The sequence below is a fragment of the Camelina sativa genome, chromosome 16 (genome assembly GCF_030686135.1).
Source record: "Camelina sativa cultivar CO46 ecotype springtype chromosome 16, ASM3068613v1".
Lineage (NCBI taxonomy): Eukaryota > Viridiplantae > Streptophyta > Magnoliopsida > Brassicales > Brassicaceae > Camelina > Camelina sativa.
The window spans coordinates 24,640,435-24,660,994 of NC_141895.1; the positions used below are offsets into that span (position 1 = coordinate 24,640,435).

Genomic DNA, 20,560 nt, shown 5'->3' on the forward strand with positions numbered 1-20,560 from the left:
ATGGGGGCATGTGATAAAAGCGAGAGAGAGCTTACCTCTTATTATTATAAAAGCGACCACGCTTGTTTTCTTGCAATGATTCGGTCTACTTTCTTATTATTATTATTTTTTTCTTTATATATATTTTACCCTATCTTATTATTACTATTAAAAACAAATTATTACATTTTTCTATATTTTGAATTATACGAATGCGATATATCTTGGGTCTTCCCATGATCTTCTTCACTATGCTAATTTTGCAAAATGTATTCATCTGCTAATTTAAAAAGATTCGTTAACCGTTAAATATGCTAATTTGGGATAGTTATTAAGTTATGTTACAGGCCAGTAACATGTCACTACAATTGATAATCTAACATGTTAAATAAAAATATAGACATCGAAGTTAATATAATGCAATGTTGTATTACATGTAGTATGATCCTCTTATACAGTATTATTATAAAAAGATGATTTACCTCAAATGTGTATGTATGATCATATATGAGCAGGATTTATCTATCCTAAAAGTTTCGTTTCATTTTGATTAGTATGGTAAACACACTACTAATCTTCTACTAGTATCAAACTTAGTTCATTTTAAATATTAAATTCGTAATGGTAACCATTTTTCTCTTTTTTTTTTCTTTTTTCTTTTGACAGCTCAAAAAAATTACAGCTGCATGTAAAAGTGTAAAAGAAATCATCAAACGGGTAAAAGAAAATCTAGATCAATAAATACAAGTACTTCTTCTATAAGCAACATCGAGATTTACAAAATGTTTTGTTCGAATCATGGGAGAATATTAATGTACTATATAGCAGATTTTTCATTCGAAGTTTTGTCTTGTTATCAAATACTACTAATTCTTTTTTTCTTTTTTTTTTGTTCTTCCTAAAAGTTCCTTTCGTATCATTGAGATACCAGAAGAGTTATGATCATGCTAGAGAGCATTTTATACATACATTTTATATGCTCAACTTATAGCCCCAAGTGAAAAAACAAAATATTTTGTTTAAAAATCAATACTATATAGTGTAAACGAATAATTTGCTCGAGAAACGAAAGCCCACTCGTGCGAGCAAAACGTGACTCGCCGCTAAATAAACCATGTGATTACGCTAATTTATTAGTGTATAAAAAATTACCTTGCTGTTGTTAAAAACAACAAAAACAGTACTTAAGAGTTAGACATTGAAAAAAAACAACAAATCAGTACTTATATATTTAGTACTGTAGTACAAATATATATTTGCCGGCGAAAAACAAAGTTAATAGTAATACTTTACTAGTAATAAAAATGGACTCACTCTAATGGAAATTAAAATCACACTTAATTTCGTCCTTGTTCAACACAATATATACACTTTTCATGTATTAAAAAAAAAAATAACTATGTAGGAGATAAGTAGTATGTATATGAATTGATGCGATGTAGAACTTTTATTTGTTGTTAGGTTTGATAATAAATTGTTACAATACTGGTTACAATAAATATTTTACTTTATTGGATACAGTAGAAGTATCAAGTATGTATGTATGAATTGATTCGATGTTGTTGTCACTCCCGAAACATAAACTCTCACAAGTAGCTATCAAGAAAACAAAGAGAGTAAGCTTCTCATCATCCTGCCTTGAAAAACTACTTCCGTGTCTCCCTCTCTGTCTACACACTCTTCTCTCTTTATATTATATTCTCTCTAATTCTCTATATATATTCTTATCTCTTCTCCTTTCACTCTCACTTGATTGATTCATCACAATTAAAGAGAGAGAGAGAGAGAAATGGAGAACTTTGAGAAAGCAGCTGAGACTGTTGTTGTTGGGAACTATGTTGAGATGGAGAGGGAAGGTAAAGCTTCAGACCTCAAATCTAAGTTATCTGACATGTTTTGGCATGGTGGTTCTGCCTACGATGCTTGGTTCAGCTGCGCTTCCAACCAGGTAAGGTTTCTATATATATGTCCTCTCACATGAAAATGAACAAGTTTTTTTTTACTATATGGTCTCTCTGATGGATGTGTTGTGTTATATAGGTGGCGCAAGTGCTGTTGACACTACCATACTCGTTCTCACAGCTGGGGATGCTCTCGGGGATCCTGTTTCAGCTCTTTTATGGAATCTTAGGTAGCTGGACTGCTTACCTCATCAGCATTCTCTATGTTGAATACAGAACCAGAAAGGAGAGAGAGAAAGTTAACTTCAGAAACCATGTCATTCAGGTTTCTTTCAAATATTACTCTTTTAATCTATCCCTTTGTTGTTTTGAGTACATGTTGTTGACATGTTGGGTTTTGAAACAATGTCAAGTGGTTTGAGGTTCTTGATGGATTGCTTGGGAAGCACTGGAGGAATGTTGGGTTAGCATTTAACTGCACCTTCCTTCTCTTCGGATCTGTCATTCAACTCATAGCCTGTGCAAGGTATGCTTTCTTGATGAAGAGATTAGGATCAGTAATATATATGAAACTGAGGCTGATGATGGTGTGGTTTAATGGTTAATGATGAATGTTGCAGCAACATATACTACATAAATGACAATCTGGACAAGAGGACATGGACATACATATTTGGAGCATGTTGTGCAACCACAGTCTTCATCCCTTCCTTCCACAACTACAGGATCTGGTCTTTTCTTGGACTCGTGATGACCACTTACACTGCTTGGTACCTCACCATTGCCTCCATCCTCCATGGACAGGTAAAAGATTACTAAATCCTCTCCTTTATAATTAAATTCATTGGTTAAGATTAGAATAGCTGGTGATGTTGTGGCTTAAGGGAACTCAAAAACATAAACAAAGTTGTCTTCTTTCTTATGTCTTTTTGGCACTTCTGTTTCAAGCTAACATGGGGTTGGGACCACTTTACCCAAACCTATAACGTTGGTGTCAGACATAGTTTATTAATGCATAAACGATACTTGTAGACTTGTAGATAATACATAATAGTAATAAAATGTAATGTTTGGAATAATAAATGAATAGGTAGAAGGAGTGAAGCATTCAGGACCGAGCAAGCTGGTCTTATACTTCACAGGGGCCACAAACATTCTTTACACATTCGGTGGACATGCTGTTACTGTGTATGTTAATGTTCCTTCTCTCTCTCTTTTTTTAACCATTTTTAACCCCATCACGATTCACACATCGCAAGGGGTAGAACTGGAATTATACAGATGAATGAAAATGACCACTCACTTTCATTGTTTGTGTTGTTGGGCAGAGAGATAATGCATGCGATGTGGAAGCCTCAGAAGTTCAAATCGATATACCTGTTTGCAACACTGTACGTGCTGACGCTGACGCTGCCTTCTGCTTCTGCGGTCTACTGGGCGTTTGGTGATTTGCTTCTAAACCATTCCAACGCATTTGCTCTCCTCCCAAAGAATCTTTACCGTGACTTTGCAGTTGTGCTTATGCTCATCCATCAGTTCATTACATTTGGTTTTGCTTGCACGCCACTCTACTTCGTGTGGGAGAAGCTTATAGGGATGCATGAGTGCCGGAGCATGTGTAAACGAGCCGCCGCTAGGCTTCCGGTCGTTATACCCATATGGTTTCTTGCCATCATATTCCCTTTCTTTGGTCCCATTAACTCGACCGTCGGATCTCTTCTCGTCAGCTTCACTGTCTACATCATCCCTGCACTAGCTCACATCTTCACCTTCCGCTCATCCGCCGCACGTGAGAACGCCGTGGAGCAGCCGCCGAGGTTTCTAGGACGTTGGACAGGGGCCTTCACCATCAACGCCTTCATAGTTGTGTGGGTTTTCATAGTTGGATTCGGGTTTGGTGGTTGGGCCAGCATGATCAATTTCGTTCACCAGATTGACACGTTTGGCCTCTTCACAAAATGTTACCAGTGCCCTCCACCGGTTATGGCCTCGTCGCCTCCTCCGATCAGCCATCCTCACTTCAACCACAACCACACTCGTGTCCTTTAAATTTGAAGCACCAATCTAGAGACATGACGGCCCCCAAGATCAGCTGCCAGGGAAGTTGGCGTTTTTCCACGGATCAGAAAGATTACAGAGACTTTATATATGGGTTCGTTTAGATCAAAACACCAAGGCGCCGTAGTGTGTTTTTGTGTTCGATTTGCTTCTTCTATAGTATTGTGTAATTTTTATTGTCTCTTCTAATCTTTGGAAATCAAAAGAAGAAAACAAACAAACTTTAGGAATAACCTCAACAAATCAATCTTTCATGGAGATCAATCCTTGTAGTACGTCTTCATCATCATAGAGCAATATTAACATCAAAAAACCACGATATATATATATATATAAGTTAAGAGACGACGTCAAAAATCAATTTGGAACTTACGAAAATAGATGGGGAAAAATGTCAACTTTAAAATTGTGGCAAAAAAAAGCATCAACTTATCAAATGTCATTTAAATTACTAAGTTTTTGTTGAATTTTTTTAAAAATAGCTAACTTTCATTGACTAAGACAAAAATAATTTGAGCCTAGCAAGAATCTTCTCTACCATTGAGCCACAATCACATTTCTATATATCCTTACAAACAGAAATATATTTATACATAAACAATCGGTTATATGTAATGCATGTATAATATATATGTTATCATATCATTAATTTATATATATACATATATATATATACACATATATATATATATATATTTATATTAACGTTTTAGAATATAATAGATATAAAATATAAAGAGCAAAAACTAATATAAATTTTATCTTTGCTATATTTTTATTTATTATTAAATACTAAATAAAATATATTTATAGTGTGCATATATTTAAATTAATATCTTATTCATCAGGATAAAGAGTGTAAATTTTAAATATGGCTTTTTGCATATATATACCAAAGAAGACATATTGATCATACATTTTATTTGGTATTTGTAAAATATTTAGTTTTTAATATTTATATTATAGATATATTATACACTAAAATTTAATATATATATATATATATAAAAAGAGTAATGATATAATAACATATATTTTGTAAATACATTACATAAATATAACATTATTTTGTGTTTTGCTGATTGTCTATATATATATATATGTGTGATAGGTATAATATCATAATGTTATTGTGGCTCAATGGTAAAGAGCTTGTTTTGAGTTTCAAAGATAGGTAATTCGATTTTTGCTAGACTCAAATTATTTTTATCTTATTCTTTTAATGAAACGACGTTGTTTAGATTTAACGGTAATTCTGACGGAAGTTAACTTCATCATGGTTGTGTAACTGAAAATTTACCTTAAATAGTCTAATCAACAAAAATTAGCTATTTAAAAAAAAAAATCAACAAAAACTTGATGATTTAAATGACATTTCATAAGTTAATGCTTTTATTTTACCATAATTTGAAAGTTACGGATTTTTTTTGACATTTATCTCAAAATAGATTAGTAAACATTGCAATAAAAACCAATCGAGCCTCTTTCTTACTCAAATCACAAAGCATCATAATTAACCACAAGTCCTAAATTAATAAAAATCGGAAAACATGAAGAGTTTGATAACAAAAGATAGATAATAATAATATATTTTGATAGAAGGCAGCTGTGATTAGAAGAAGAGGATCGTTTTTCATGTGTGAGATGACCAATTTACCCTTCTACACCCGGCTTGTCTTGTTTTGCTTCAACGACCACCACCACCGCTAGTGCAATCCCTTGCAAAATGTCCCGACTCGCCACAGCTGTAGCAGCCTCCGACACCTCTACCACCGCCACCTCCTCCGTAGCCACCCCCTCCGCCACCTTGAGAACAGTTTCTCGCCATGTGACCTGGTTCACCGCACTTAAAGCAAGTACCATCGGCACCACCACGTCCACCGCCTCCTCCTCCTCTACCACCATAACCACCCCCTCCGTAGCCTCCACCACGTCCACCACCTCTTCCACCGCCAAAACCACCGCGTCCACCGCCATATGAACCGCCGCTGTTTCCCTGAACGGGAGCACCGTTGGGTCCAGAGACTTCAACAGCCTTGGGACGCCCCGTGTTGTCAACCTCAACATCGAACTCAACAGATTCATCGGCGGCAAGGCTACGAAAGCCTTCAGATCTGATGGAAGACTGATGAACGAAGAGATCGTCACCACCGTCGTCTGGTGTGATGAAACCAAACCCTTTCTGTGTGTCAAACCACTTCACCGATCCCTTACGTCTCTCTCCACCACTCATGTTTTCGTCGCCTCCGCTCATTCTTCTGATCTCCGACGAACCAAAATACCGATCAGATCTTTCTCTCTCTCTTCTCTCCTTTGGCGTGAGGGAGACGCTGTTTTATATCTGCGAGATATATGTGTGCTATGGGTATCACTGCCACGTCATATATTTCTTATTTATTCCCCTAAATTCTTTCTTTTTTTCTAATTTTAATATTCCCAATTTTCTCTTACGTATTTTCCTTATTAATTTCGCAATTTCTATTTTCCCTGCATGATTTCTTGACTTTTTCCAATATATTTGAGCAATTTTACTTAAAAAAATTAATGAGAATACGAATTTGTTTGACCAGTAAAATTGACAAATTTATTTTTCTTTTAAAGTGGAGAATAAAAAAATAAAATAAAAATGGGCCCATGCTATAATGTTCGAGATTTGTATTATTTTTTCCTTTTCGGGAAACTAAAGGAAGCGATGGGCCAGCTTTGATCTGGACGGTTAGGGATGCTTTGCAAGGATGCTTCTCAGCCGTTAGATTTCAAACTCTAATAATCTAAAAGAGTTGAATTTTTTGTAATTTTTAAAAAACAAGATCCTTCGAAGCTTATCCATCTTCTTCTCCCGAAAAGATCTAACAGAGTGCTGAAGGGGTACAATGGGAAATAGGCATATCCCTTTTATATATATATATTTTTTTAATTTCTGGTTCAGTCAACATTAAAGTTGACGGACGTAAGCAGATATTTTGACTCGTCCCACATTTTTGGGAACGCAAACTGCGTGCCGTTTGTTAGAGTATTTACAGAGTTAACCCCAAAGTTTGTTTTTTTGTTTTCTTGTAATTTTCTTGTGTATTATTATTTATTATTCACCTTCAGTCGAAAAAAGAGTTGGTCAAAAGAGTAACGTCGATAGTCTGAAATCTGAATGACATGACGATGGGACTTGTCAATGCGCACTTTCACTCCCTTCACTTGCCCAAACTTATTTATCCATTTTGAAAATAATTCAATGAAAATATGAGTCGTTTGATTCATCATACAACGAGGGGAGTTAATTTGTATCAATTAGTATGATTATATCTATTTACCTACTGTATATTAAAAAAATGGTAATTGAGCTTTCAAAATTTAGGATAAGTTAGTTACGGAATTTGTTTTTGTTTGGATATGAAACTTCAATTGGCAGAGTTTGTTAAATGCTTACATTTTATCTATGGGAATGGGAATATGGGATCTTCGAGGTTCTGTTTATTTCATCTAAGTTTGATAACTAATTAACTTGTTTTTTTTTTTTTTTTTATAATACTATCATCATGCATACAACTATGCATTAAATCTGGTTAGCTCTACGACTTTATTATAGTCACATACTTGATCTTTGGGAATTAGACGGTATGGTCTTAGTCTCTCTATAGAGAAATTTATGATTCATATTTCATACATAAAAATAAAAATAAAAACTTGACCATTAGAGATATTTTTGGGAGCAAAATTTTGAGAAATATCCTACCAATCTTTCACTATATTTGAACATTTTTTAGATGATCCAATCCACAAAAGTAAAGAAAAAACTCTTAAAAAGAAGTATTAACGATATTCATCTTTAGAGATATTGATTAGAGATGATCATTAGAGATATGAGAGATTAGCACTTATACCTACTTTTACTCGCTCTTCTTTCATTTACACCTACTTTCAACTCTTATTATACTTTTCCAACTTATTAGCTTAGGTGTCTTTATTTATTGCAAAACTGCCCTAAAATTAATGTGGATAACCTGTAACAAACAAACAAAAAACCATCAAAAAAATCTTTTGTTGTCTCTTCCTTCTTCTTATATATTATTTTCTCTATTTCCTAATTAATCGATTGTTTTTTCTCTTTTTCTACAAAATAAAAATTGTAAGATCATTATCTCACAATCAACACACACGATCAAAGTCCTATTAGTTTCTCCTTCATCGCCCATCATAAAAAAATCTCTCTTTCCCAGATTCCGCCGCGGACCACATCCGATAAATGCGTCAGCCTGATTTAAGATAGATCTGGTATGGTGCGACTCCGGCAAAGAAGGCATCGAGAACTACTCTTATGAAGTCAAACTTCTTTCCTCTGATTCAACATCAACCTACAAATTCACCATTGATAACTTAACAATCAGACAACTTAATTAGAGAATTTAGAGATTTATACCTCTCACAAACAATAGCTTGGAATCTTCTTTTTTCTTAATTAGCTCAACCGTACCCTACTTAAACAACACTACAACCTCACCACTAATGGATATGCACTAATGGATATGGATATGAGTAATAGAGCTATCTTATGCATTTCTTTTTGCATCCAAACTCCTCCTTGTTTGACACTAATTCTCAAGCAAAAATCTTCCCCACATTTCAGCCTTTGGAATGATAGACTTGTTCTACAAACAAAAAGGACCATGGAACAAGCACAAACACATCTTTTTGAATCAAACGAGAGTTTCAGTGGTTGAACGGTGGCTATGGATATGACCATGTGGATTATAAGCAATGGATACCGATCGACAAAAGCCATGTGGATGATAAGCAATGGATACCGCTAATGATAGTTTGTAACTATGAACATCTTTGTTCTAATCAAGTAGTTAATGATAGTTTGTATCCATATTAATATGTCCACTTAGACTTGACCACAAACATAATTATAAACAGAAAGTATGTAGAGTGCAAATAGAAAGTTATAAAAATGTTAAAACTTAGAACATCCTTTAAATTATGTTCATGGGATCACTAATGATAGTTTGTAACTATGAACATCTTTGTTATAATCAAGTAGTTAATGATAGTTTGTATCCATAATAATATGTTCACTTAGACTTGACCACGAACATAGTTATAAGTAACTTCTAAAATTAAAATCAAACACTCCTCGTGAATCCCTCAAAGAAAACAACTTTAACCCCTCAATTTCACAAAGAAAACAACTTTAACCCCTCAATTTTAAAGAAGAAGCAGCAACCCCAATCCTCGTTAATCAAGAAAAGCTTGAACAAAACATATAAACCTTGAAATTTGTAAGTAATCGCGTCCACACAAGCTTATGATTTTCAACACTTGATACCAAATATCACAATTACGTACATATAATCTTGAAAAAGCATAAATTCTGAAAATTCCAAGAATCAAACTCGATTAATTATGTAAACCCAAACACTCAATTTTTTCTGACGGATCGAAATTTAATATGAAAAACTCACAAGACAACAATCAATCAGTAAAATGACAATCAAACTAAGAAACCCCATATCGAATTTCGCATGATCTAAAGATTTCTCTTACTTTGGATCTCCACCCTTGTCGAAATGGTTCTTGTTATCAGCTTTTTTTGAAAATTTTCTGTAGATCTTCAATTGATGCGTTAAATGGGGAGAGTGAGAGAGGAGTTTCTTTTGATGGCGGAGAAAAAGAGAAAAGAAGAAGAAGATAGCAAATTGATGTTTAAAAAAAAATATATAGCAGCTTTTTTGTTTTAGGTTTTTTTTTATTTTTATATATTTTATGTTTTAAAAAGAGAATTATGTGTAAAAATAAAAATATATGGGAAAGAATGAGTGAGGGGTAAAATGTAATTAAACTTGAGAAAAGTACATGAGTAGTAGAAAGTAGGTGTAATGGTGAATAGTTTTGGAGAAAGTAGGTGTGAGTGCAAAATTCTCTAGACATATTCATCTTTTACTAAGTAAATGATGTGTAATCATGTTGACTTGTTGTAGACCTAATTTAGTATAAAAAATGGTTCAACAATAACAGTAAAATTGATGTGTAGATATATTTGATTTTAAGTCATTATTGCTGAATAAATACATATATCTACACATAGATTTTACAGTTATTGTTGAATTATTTTTTATATAGTAATTTGAAAATAATAATTTCAATAGTACTATTACAATCCAATTACTTGTATTATGTGCACAAGAACATAGCAATACAATTAGAACGAAGATTACATACCGCTAAGTATTAATGATGTACAAATTTCAAATATTATATTTCTTTAGATGTCTGTTAACCGGTCTATGTAAATAATGATTAAATGCAAGAAAGAATTATAATCGGCAAACACCTATATCAGTGTAATACATTTTGAAAGAGATAACATAGCTGAAGTCGAACCTCACTAACCTGGAAGTATGTACCATTGAGTGGTCGTTAAATTATTACCTTGGAAGTATGTCCAACCTATATCTACCCTTACTACCGTTTTAGAATATACAAGCATGAAATATATTCTAAATATATTCCATGAATAATATGTAGTGTAGTTCGAATTTTCCTTGTTTAGCCATGAGCATTGTTAAATTATTTTTGTTGGTCACTTTGAAATACTTAAAACTTTTTTTGCATGCACATAAACATTACAATTCAATCATGGCAACGATTATGGTTTTGAATATTGAATGAGGTTGGTATGAATAATGTTGTGTCGAGAGATAACGTATATACCCATTAGGCATGTATATACCTTGTAAACTTGTATAGAGGTATTTGGTATAACAATTATTGTCTTTATTATTCATGTTCTTTGTCTTCTTACTGTGTTGTTACTAAATCTAAGACCCTCAATCACCATCTTGTCTACTCTCTCGACTTGGGTGTCGTTCCATAATATCCAGATTCCATCGCCCTGTTTGCAGACGGTGGTTTCGAGAATAGATGATGTTGCGGATCGTGATTGTTGCGTCCAAATTCATTCTCACAGTCTTGGCCTTTTTCTCTCTTTCTGTGGGAGCGTATTTCCGACCCGATTTTGGTTTTAACCCAAGGTTTATGGTGTTGGCTTCTTTCCGTCTTCAAACGGTGTCCGTCGTTTCTTCATTGAAACGTTTCATTTTAATTACAATAGAGTTTGTGTTCCTCGAACGTTTCTTTCCGATTCAGGAATTGGGACTGAATTCTGGATATGGGATCCTGGAATACTCTTTTGCTACTATGTTGTTTATCTGTTGAATTTACATAGACAACAATTTTTTTATAATCAGATTGAGTTCTCTATAGACATAGAGAAGCATTGGCAAGACGTTCTGATTTATATTGACTGTTTTTGGTGGTCATCGAGATATACAATGGAATCTATGGACAAGATTGAGTTTCAAGTCGTTAGTGTGACTGAAGGAAAGACAGTCACGTTTGAAAACAACTCAAGACATGAACGTGTCCATTACCCTCTTGGTCTGATATTTGATGGAGAAGAAGATGAAGGGTTGGTCTCGTTGTTCCTTTCAACTGTCAATGCGCTTCAATATTGGCCAAACCCAACGTTCCAATTGGATTTTATTTGGCTAGGCAGAGTTCCAAGTAGTCTTTGGAGACACTGGAAACATAATCTGTTATGGAAACAACCATGGATGAGAAGACAATGGATCTTTACAAACGATCATAGTGAAACTTTGCCGAAATTATCAAGTATATCGATCTCAAGAAGGCGACAAGATTTAGAATCATTTTCAACAACATTAGATCTATTTCTTCTAATAAAAATGATGTAGATGACATTTTGGAGTTTCAGCAGCAAGCTGATAGCCTTTAAAAAGTGTGTGAAGGGGGGACTTAATAGATTTTATCTGTTGCCTGTAAGACTAATTAACAGCAGGGTTACTTCCACTCCTTCATTGAAATTGTATCAATTTCATGTATTTGCGTATACCGGTTGTATTAGAATGGTTCTATATTTTTTAAAGATTTTTGATATCAATATAATTGATTTGTGGAAAAAAAATGAACAGTTTAAACTTAAATTATAATTAAATTTCATTTGGACTTCTCATTACTATATTGCATTAATTTTATATTAGTTAATTAATTTATATTAACAGGATATATAGAACTTAAAAATTTATTTAAATTATAAGAAATATAATAAGATAAAAAATTGAAAATCTAAATGATACTTGCTAATATGAAAACAGATAAACATGAACTTGCACGCAATGCATGCGTACGATATATCTTCATTTTGTTATACTCCAAATACATATAAACAATTAATGTTCTATCGGTTATGTTCATTTTGAGCTAAAGAAAATACATTTTTTTTTGGTCTCGTTCAACGAAAGAATACTTGAATATGAATCTGAGGGGTACATAAAACCTGAGCCAAAACATATTTGAATAAAAAACAAAAAAAAAAAAAAACACATGAGTGACGCAAGTGGTAAATTCTTTCTGCCAAACGGCGTCGCTTTATCAAAACTCGCGGGATGCTGATCAAAGCCGCTACGACTGTCGGAGGGTTTCAAGTTTTTGACGTCTTCGTTTCAATTCACCGCCGTTTGTCTTCTTTCACCCACTTTTCCCGGCGGCTAAGGTTTTCGATGCGGAACGGGAAGAAGAGAGCTCGGTCAGAACCCGGATCCACTAAGCAACCCCGAAACAAATACTCTGATAACCCACCCGATTTTGCAAACTTGGCTTCTCTTTACCCTTCTTTCAAGCCCTTTGTTTTCTTCTCCGGTGGTGGTCGACCCCGCATCGACTGGACCGATTACAACGCCACCCGAGAGCTCACTCGTATCCTCCTTTTACATGATCATGGCGTCAACTGGTATGTATGTTTCAATTTGTACAAAGGAACTTACTTTTTTTTTTTTTTTTTTTTTTTTTTTTGCTCTCAATGATGATATTGTTATATATTATTTTAGGTGGATTCCGGATGGACAGCTTTGTCCAACTGTGCCTAATAGATCGAATTACATTCATTGGATCAATGATCTTTTGTCCTCTGAGAGTTTTGGTGGTGGTGATGGAAGCAGCAAAGTTAAGGGCTTTGACATTGGTACAGGTGCCAATTGCATTTACCCTCTCCTTGGTGCTTCCCTCTTTGGTTGGACTTTTGTTGCCTCAGGTTTCATTCTTCTTTATCATTTTTACTCCATTCGGTAGCTTCCTAGTTTACTCTATTTGGTGCCAATGTTGTTGTTGACTTGTTGTTGTTATACGCAGATTTTACTCTTGTAGCTCTGGATTGGGCGGAGAAGAATGTTAAAAGTAATCCCCATATTTCAGACCTTATCGAAATCAGAGACTCTAAAGTTCTTCTTCCACAGTGTTCCGAGGAAGCCGCCACCACGGTTCAGTCTGTAGATGACAACAAGAGCTGCTCTATTGAACCAGCTGTACTAGTCGGTGTTGTCAAAGAAAATGAAACGTTTGACTTCTGTATGTCCAATCCTCCATTTTTTGAGACTTTTGAAGAATCAGGCCTTAACCCTAAAACTTCATGCGGAGGAACTCCTGAGGAGATGGTTTGCAGTGGTGGAGAGCAAGCTTTTGTGTCCCGTATCATCCAAGATAGTGCTGTTCTGAGGCAAAGATTCAGGTAAATCTATATATTTGTTACTTTCGCTTTCTGGTTTCCCATCCACCAGGACTTAGCTTTTGCGATCATTAGGTGGTACACCTCAATGCTTGGGAAGAAGGCTACCCTCAAGCTCTTAATATCTAAGCTTTGGGAAGTGGGTGTTACAGTTGTGAAGACCACTGAATTTGCCCAAGGGCATACATCCCGTTGGGGCCTCGCTTGGTCCTTCATGCCCACAGCTAGGAAGATTTTAGCACCTCCTGTAGTCAAAAAGAACATTCTTTCTTTTATGCTTGAGGTAATCTATTCGTCATCTTTTACATGTTCCTGTAACATATATCTGCAATGTAACTATATATAAAGTCTCAGGCTTTACTTGAGCCTTACATTTTTCATGGTGGACTTGTGTCTTGTAGCGCATTAAACGGCAGTACAGTGCCGTAGATGTGCTGCAATCAGTTGAAGAATTTTTTAAGAGCTGTGGTGCATCGTGCAAATTAAACTCTTCTACATTTTCTGTTGACGTAAGTGCACTACATGTGTTGTTTTGTCTGATGACCAGTGCAGATTGTCTGATGACCAGTGCAGATTTTTTAAGAGCCATCTAATCTTGTTTCTACAGTATCTCAAGCTCAACGGTGTTTCCTTCTATTGTTGTGCAGATTGTTGCGTCTGATGACCAGTGCAATACAATCTTAAAGAATGGTATTACCAATGTTGATAGTGCGAGAAGCCACGGATATGAACAAAAACAGTCACTGGATGGCTCCAGTTTGCAAGTCCCTGAAGATAACCTATCTTTTCGCATCTCGGTATGTTTGGATTTGATTTTAAATATCCCTAACAATTGCATATCACCAATTTAAAATTGGTGTATGATGGAGAAACTTCTGTTACAGGTATTCCAACAGATGCCAGGAACGTTGCTTATAAAAGGATCATTACAGCAGAAAGATATCCCCCTCTCAGGTTAGTCATTTTTCTCGGTTTCCCCAAATTATGCTGGAAAACAATATTACTACTTTATTCATGAATTTGGAAAAGCTTTGATTCTATTCGTCTGATCTCACAAAAATTGTGAAGTATCATAACTTACCAACGTGAAGACAACTGAATTTTTCATTTAAATATGTATCTGCAGGATTGTTCTCAGTAGTGTTTGGTTCGTTGGAAGAAAGTATGAAGTCCAAATTTTGTCGATAACGAGTCCCAGGGCACTGTTCCGACTTGAAGAATGGCATCTGACTGAAACTGGATGAAATGGATACAAAGCACATGTTCTTACACACAAAACACAAGCCTTGGTTTAATTTCTGCGTAAACTCACCTATACAGTTCCTCCCGACAGAGGCAAGCAGAAATGTATCAGCGAAATCTTGTTGTGGATCAGCGAAAATGTTGCATAGCAGACGGCTCGTGCTTTTCAACTGATGACTTGAAAAGGCTTACATTACGGGGAAAGATACACACGGCCAAGTAGGAGTACCCTAAAGTAGTACAGGAGAGATAGAGAGAGCCAGAGAGGACTCTTTTTACTTCACGGGATAAAGCAAGCTACTTTTGCTTTTCTCTCAAGTTTCTCTTTTTTGATCAGTCATCGCTTGTGATGAAAAATGTAAGACCTCTACCAGATACCTATATACATCTTGCAGAGCATGCGGATGTTGTTATTTTGAAATTGTCACTTTCTATATATAGCTTAGGTGATCCTCAACCCTTTGATTCATCTGGAAAGCAATGAATCCTTGTGAAGATGAATACTTTCTCGATCACCTTCCCATCCACCCTAACAACCTTCAAAATCTTTGCTTTCTGATGATTTGCGCAACTTCCATCTTCTTCTGAAGTGGTGTGCGTTGGATCACTCCAACCCTTCTGGTAAAGCTATGTCGTATATGATATTTGTAGTCTTCACCTTACTAGTCCCTCTCATAAATTGTCTGTTCATCAAAACTCCTAGAACCCGGCCTTCATCAGTTATGGACGCCAACTCATTTAATGTGCTCGTCCAATTTCCAGAGTCTGGACTTGCCGTCATTGGTTTCTTGACTCTAATATGTTTCTTCAGGGTGTATAGTCTCACACAACTTCTGTTTCTTGATGATTCAACCTTGGTGAGGCTTGGATATTCGTTTGAACTTGACAGGGCTTTACGTTACCTAGCCTCCATACTTGTACCTTCTTTCCTTGTGGAACTTGTGCACAAGAGCATATTTTTCTCTTCCGCCGAAGTCTCATTCCTTTCATAAAGTCATCTTGTGCTGCATTGAACTTTGTGATGTTCTTGCTTGTCTTATTTTCATGGGTTTACCGGACAGGAGTGTTCTTGCTTGTTTGTGTCCTTTTCTGGTTGACCTGTGAGCTGCAGATACTGAGGTTTCGAGGGCTTCACAAGATGTTCGATAGATGTGGATCAGACACCATAGAAGATGTGTGTAAGGAACATGTGAGGATCAGGAAACAGTTGTCGGCTACAAGTCACAGGTACAGGTTCTTCATAATCGCGGCCTTTGTTGTGATAAGTACCAGTCAGTTTGTGGCCTTACTGTTGGTTCTTGCCTCAAAGTATGACAAGAGCTTCCTCAGCTCCGGTGATTTGGTGGTAATTCTCTAAAGCTTTGTTGTAATAATTCTCCAAGTTTCAGCGCTCTGCGTTTAATGAAGCATACATATTCTTCTATCTCAAGGTATGTTCTGCTGTACAGCTAAGCGGATTCTTCTTGTGCTTGTTGGGTGCTGCAAGAATCACACACAGAGCTCAAGGAGTAGTGTGCATTGCAACGAGGTGGCACATGGCTTTGACATGCGCTTCTGAAGCCGTATCACCCGAGACTGACACTGACTCATCCGACAACATATACATCAAGTGTCACCGTCACTGGATCTATCTTCCTTCTTTCAGGCTAGACAAGCTCTAGGTGCGTTACATTGAGATTGCAAGGTCTTGTTTTTTTTTTCAAATAACTTTCAAACAATTGATAGGAGTTACATTGCAGTGGAATACCTGCGACATAACAACAAGGGAATTACGCTCTATGGTTATGCACTCGACAGGGGATTGCTCCATACGCTTTTTGCATTTGAATTCTCACTGGTGATGTGGATTCTGAGCAAGGTTGTGGTTCTATCTTAGAACTCACTAAGGTATCTATGAGACAACAAAAGATGCTGTGAAAGCTTCAATTAAAGCTTTCAACAATAGATGCAAGAGAGAGAGAGTTCAACTGGATTGTGAATATACACAGGAACTAAAAGCTCTGATTGATGCACAATACTTGGTCACCGGTTTAAGATAGAGAACCAGGGTATTCTCATGTGACATTGTTGGGTTTGAATGTTTGATAGACATCATAAATATTGGTTGCTCCAACTGCATTGCTTTTTCTTCATTTTTGTAATTGTCCCTTTCTCTCACCTGCCATGTCCATCGTGTTCTAATAACTATTAATAACTTAGCTCTGATTTTGGTTTTGGAACAAACCAGAAAAATCCATCAATTAGTTTGATTTTGCTTCTTTATTAACCAATAAATCTGGAAGAAGAAGAAGAAACAAAGAATTCGAAGACTCTAGTTCTTAGCTCTGTTACAGTGACAAAACTTCTAAAGCTAAATCAAATTCATCACAACACGTATAAAATCCCTACTTTTGCAGGCTTTAACAGTGTACAATCCTGGGAAGAAAAAATGCAGGTGTTTCAATAGTGCTTCTCTTGTATGAATGAGATCATCATGTTCTTGAAGCTTCTTCTTCCATAAGTGCAGCCAGATTATGCAGAATGAAGTAGATCTCTCCTTTCCGAGCATGAGCATGAGACCCGTCTGAGACAGTGAAAGCTTCAACTTTCTTCTCGATTTCAATCCAACTAACAGCTTTTTCTTTATTCACCCTTCTCTTCTTCATAATCCCTCTCAGCTTCTCTACTGATTCCCACTTCCCATGATCTGCATAAATGCCAGAGAGCAATATGTATGGCGCAGACGACTCAGGGTCCAGTTTGATCAGCTCTTCAGCCGCTTTCTTTCCTAGCTCTACGTTTCCATGGATTTTGGATACTCCTAGGATTGCGTTCCAGATTTGTTCGTCGGGTTCGAAAGGCATTTCCTCGATCTTGCACATCAGCTCTTTGAAACAACCGGCACGACCTAGGAGATCTATCAGACATGCGTAATGCTCTTGGTCGGGAACAATCCCGTGCTGGACAGTCATTGAGTTAAACCACCTCACTCCTTCCTCTATCAGACCTGAATGACTGCAGGCATTAAGAATCACAACCAGAGTGGTCCGGTTAGGATGGACTCTGAATTTGATCATTTCATCAAGCAAGCGCAAGGCCTTGTGGCCAAGCCCGTGCTGTGCCAATGCAGAAATCATCGTATTCCACAAAACGCAGTCTTGCCTGTCATCGCAAAGACTGAAAACCTGCTCACTGGCTTTTAAACTCCCTGATTTGGAGTACATATCGATCAAAGAACTGATAACAATCGGATTGGGTCTGACATTGGAGCGAATCATGTAGCCATGAATTTGCTTCCCATGTCTAAGAGAGGCAATGCTCGCAGAGGCACACAGACAGCTACTGAAAGTAAATTGCTCTGGTTTAACCCTCAAAGCAACCATTTTTCTAAACAAGTCAAGAGCTTGGTGCCCTGAGCCTTGCCTAACATATCCAGCAATTAATGCAGTCCAAGAGACTGGAGTTTTCTCTGGCATCTCACAGAATAACTTGTCAGCCGCTTCCATATCCCCGAGTTTGGCGTATCCAGAGATGAGAGTAGTCCAAAGATGAACATCCTTCACTGCCATCTCATCAAAACATCTTTTAGCACTCTCCATCTGACCACATTTCGCATAAGCATCGATGAGAGAACACGAAAGCACCACATTTGACAGTAACCCAGCAACCAGAACCTGCCCGTGAGCTTGCCGATTGAGCTGGAGCTGCCTAGATTTGGCACATGCCGTCAAAAGGCCAGCGAAGCTGAAGTCGTTGTACTTGATTCCAGATCTCCTCAACTCTTTATAAAACCAAAGTGCTTCGTGTAGGTTCCCATTCTGAGCGTACCCAATGACCATGGTGTTCCAGGACACAACGTCCCTCTCAGGCATACTATCGAACACCACCCGTGCACGCGCCAACATGCCCGATTTGACAAACCCAGAGACCATATTGTTCCACGAATACAAATTCCTGAGATGCATTTGATCGAACACTTTACACGCATCGATAGGTTTACCGCATTTCATGTACATTCCGATTAAATGATTGGACAAAAGCGTGTTGGGTCTCTTGAATCCAGTAATCTTCAAGTGGCGATGAATCCATTTGCCTTGTTTCAACGACTTGGTATCTCCACACCGCTGGAGCAGCGTCGCTAGGAGCTCAAAGGGTAAACGAATCCCTTGTTTCGTCAAGGACTCGAGACGCGATACGGCCTGAGAGAGCTCTTCTTTGGTTGTTGCGTGTCTGCTGAGAAACGATCGGGCGACACAGATTGGCCGTTTCCTAGGGTTACTGATGGGCATTGGATGGAGAAACCACCATGGGAGGAGATTTTAATGATTTGGTTCCTCCTGATGTTCCCGGCGGACTCAACTCTGAAAAAAGGGTTTGCGCCGGCGAGTTTCGCCGGTAAGAAATCATACGCCGTCGGAATGGGTTTAGAAACCGGATCTGGTTTTTGGTTTTGGTATGGATCATACAAACAAAGACTATTCTTATTTCACTTTTGGGCTTAGGTTTGCAGCCCATCACGGCCCACTTGTTCTATATGATCTCCGATTTAACCCCTCTTTTTTTTTTTTTAACTTCTGATTTGGTTACATGACTAGCTTAATGTTTTAGTGCTCTAAAACTAACAAAATTTGGATGGAAAAAATATATATATATATATATATATATATCTATATATATATCGTAGATCATCAATATTAATTAAATCTCCCAGTATGTAAAAAAAAGTAGAGAAATGTTACATGCAATAGGCATTAGCATAGCTAAAATGTCGCTCTGTAATATACTGTATGATGATGAAACAAAAGCCTTTTTTTTAATGAACAACGGTAACGTTATAACCAACGATGGCATCACCAGTCTTGGGATCGAACCAATTGGTCTGAGCAATAGCGTAGCCACGAGCCATCCTGAACATTCCCGTGCCACCAACAATAGGCATTTCTCGGATTGGGTTCATGGCCGAGTTCTTCCCGATCATGCTTATGGTGCTGTCCTTGTATGGACCGTCCTCGAAACAGAAGCTCATGGCCATTATTAGACCTACCTCTTCTTTACCTGTCCCAATCAAAGCCGGTTATCATTGATGTACTAAACCTGTTTTATATCCTAGATCCGGTTATCGTAAAGAAACAAAAATTAATATATACGTACATGAAGAACCGTAAAGGCCTTGCGCCCGGCCAACGAGTTTGGATTTGGGATCAGCTGTCTCGGTGAGAGCGTCGTCGACCATAAAAACAGCACCGAACAGTGTTGGGGATTTTTCGGTGTCGGTTCCCTGAGCCACCTTCACGGCGGTCGGATTCTTGCCGCTCAAGGTGTCATGGAAATAGAACTGAAGGTTTGTTACCTTCTCCTTCTCTGTTTCCTCGAGCCGATTAGCCCAGCTGTACAGTCTGGATCCTTGAGCAGCCAGTGGCAGTATTGTTATCAACAAAACTAGCATTCTTGATACATCTTCCAGTTTTGCCATTTTCAGTCTTTTTTTTTTCTTCTGATGGGGTCTCTAAATTGTAACAGAGTGTTTGTAATTGTGAAAATAAAATGAGTTTCTCCATGTGATATGGTATAATTTGTATTTATAGGGAACCAACATCCCACGTGACTCACTCTCAGTCCAAATTAGCTCAACCAAACTGAAAAAGGTTCTTAGAAAAAGTATGAAAAGAAATGTGAGAAAGTCAGTATGTGGTGGCGTAATGGTTCACCTAATAATTTAAATGGTTTGGATTAACAATAATATAATTAACTCTATGTTATTGAACTGGTGAACCTAATGACTCTGAATTCGGCCATGTAATGGCGCTGGTGAATTCGGCCAATT

General features: G+C 36.9%; 5 protein-coding genes, 1 long non-coding RNA gene and 1 pseudogene across 8 annotated transcripts; 3 read left to right on the forward strand and 4 right to left on the reverse strand.

The window, feature by feature from the left end:
• Nucleotides 1-1,374: 1,374 nt before the first annotated feature.
• LOC104751761 (auxin transporter-like protein 2) lies at nucleotides 1,375-4,196 on the forward strand. Its single transcript, XM_010473780.3, has 6 exons — nucleotides 1,375-1,927; nucleotides 2,020-2,205; nucleotides 2,294-2,406; nucleotides 2,501-2,684; nucleotides 2,971-3,068; nucleotides 3,209-4,196. Exons 1-6 carry the CDS (start codon nucleotides 1,769-1,771, stop codon nucleotides 3,927-3,929), a joined length of 1,461 nt encoding a protein of 486 aa, XP_010472082.1. The 5' UTR covers nucleotides 1,375-1,768; the 3' UTR covers nucleotides 3,930-4,196.
• Nucleotides 4,197-5,403: 1,207 nt separating this feature from the next.
• Nucleotides 5,404-6,421, reverse strand: LOC104751762 (cold shock protein 2). Its single transcript, XM_010473782.3, has one exon. It carries the CDS (start codon nucleotides 6,190-6,192, stop codon nucleotides 5,626-5,628), a length of 567 nt encoding a protein of 188 aa, XP_010472084.1. The 5' UTR covers nucleotides 6,193-6,421; the 3' UTR covers nucleotides 5,404-5,625.
• A 1,534-nt stretch (nucleotides 6,422-7,955) lies between these two features.
• On the reverse strand, nucleotides 7,956-9,625 carry LOC147925917 (uncharacterized). The gene is made up of 2 exons (XR_015585367.1): nucleotides 9,480-9,625; nucleotides 7,956-8,287 (listed from the first exon to the last, which is right to left on the reverse strand). It is a non-coding gene; the product is annotated as an uncharacterized LOC147925917 (long non-coding RNA).
• A 2,582-nt stretch (nucleotides 9,626-12,207) lies between these two features.
• Nucleotides 12,208-15,214, forward strand: LOC104751764 (uncharacterized). Of its 2 annotated transcripts, XM_010473783.3 has the most exons (8): nucleotides 12,208-12,744; nucleotides 12,842-13,044; nucleotides 13,143-13,518; nucleotides 13,591-13,798; nucleotides 13,917-14,024; nucleotides 14,163-14,312; nucleotides 14,400-14,469; nucleotides 14,642-15,214. In XM_010473783.3, the coding sequence occupies exons 1-8, from the start codon at nucleotides 12,401-12,403 to the stop codon at nucleotides 14,701-14,703; spliced, it is 1,521 nt and encodes a 506-aa protein (XP_010472085.2). In that variant the 5' UTR covers nucleotides 12,208-12,400; the 3' UTR covers nucleotides 14,704-15,214. The 2 variants fall into 2 exon arrangements, with proteins under 2 accessions (XP_010472085.2, XP_010472086.2); XM_010473784.3 differs by lacking the exon at nucleotides 13,917-14,024.
• A 23-nt stretch (nucleotides 15,215-15,237) lies between these two features.
• Nucleotides 15,238-16,997, forward strand: LOC104751763 (uncharacterized; annotated as a pseudogene). Its single transcript, XR_015585055.1, has 3 exons — nucleotides 15,238-16,102; nucleotides 16,188-16,418; nucleotides 16,497-16,997. The product of XR_015585055.1 is annotated as an uncharacterized LOC104751763 (transcript).
• Nucleotides 16,998-19,301, reverse strand: LOC104751765 (pentatricopeptide repeat-containing protein At2g21090). The gene has a single exon (XM_087492891.1). It carries the CDS (start codon nucleotides 19,023-19,025, stop codon nucleotides 17,229-17,231), a length of 1,797 nt encoding a protein of 598 aa, XP_087349017.1. The 5' UTR covers nucleotides 19,026-19,301; the 3' UTR covers nucleotides 16,998-17,228.
• Nucleotides 19,302-19,430: 129 nt separating this feature from the next.
• Nucleotides 19,431-20,293, reverse strand: LOC104753909 (dirigent protein 23). Its single transcript, XM_010476092.2, has 2 exons — nucleotides 19,888-20,293; nucleotides 19,431-19,791 (listed from the first exon to the last, which is right to left on the reverse strand). The coding sequence occupies exons 1-2, from the start codon at nucleotides 20,207-20,209 to the stop codon at nucleotides 19,550-19,552; spliced, it is 564 nt and encodes a 187-aa protein (XP_010474394.2). The 5' UTR covers nucleotides 20,210-20,293; the 3' UTR covers nucleotides 19,431-19,549.
• Nucleotides 20,294-20,560: the final 267 nt, after the last annotated feature.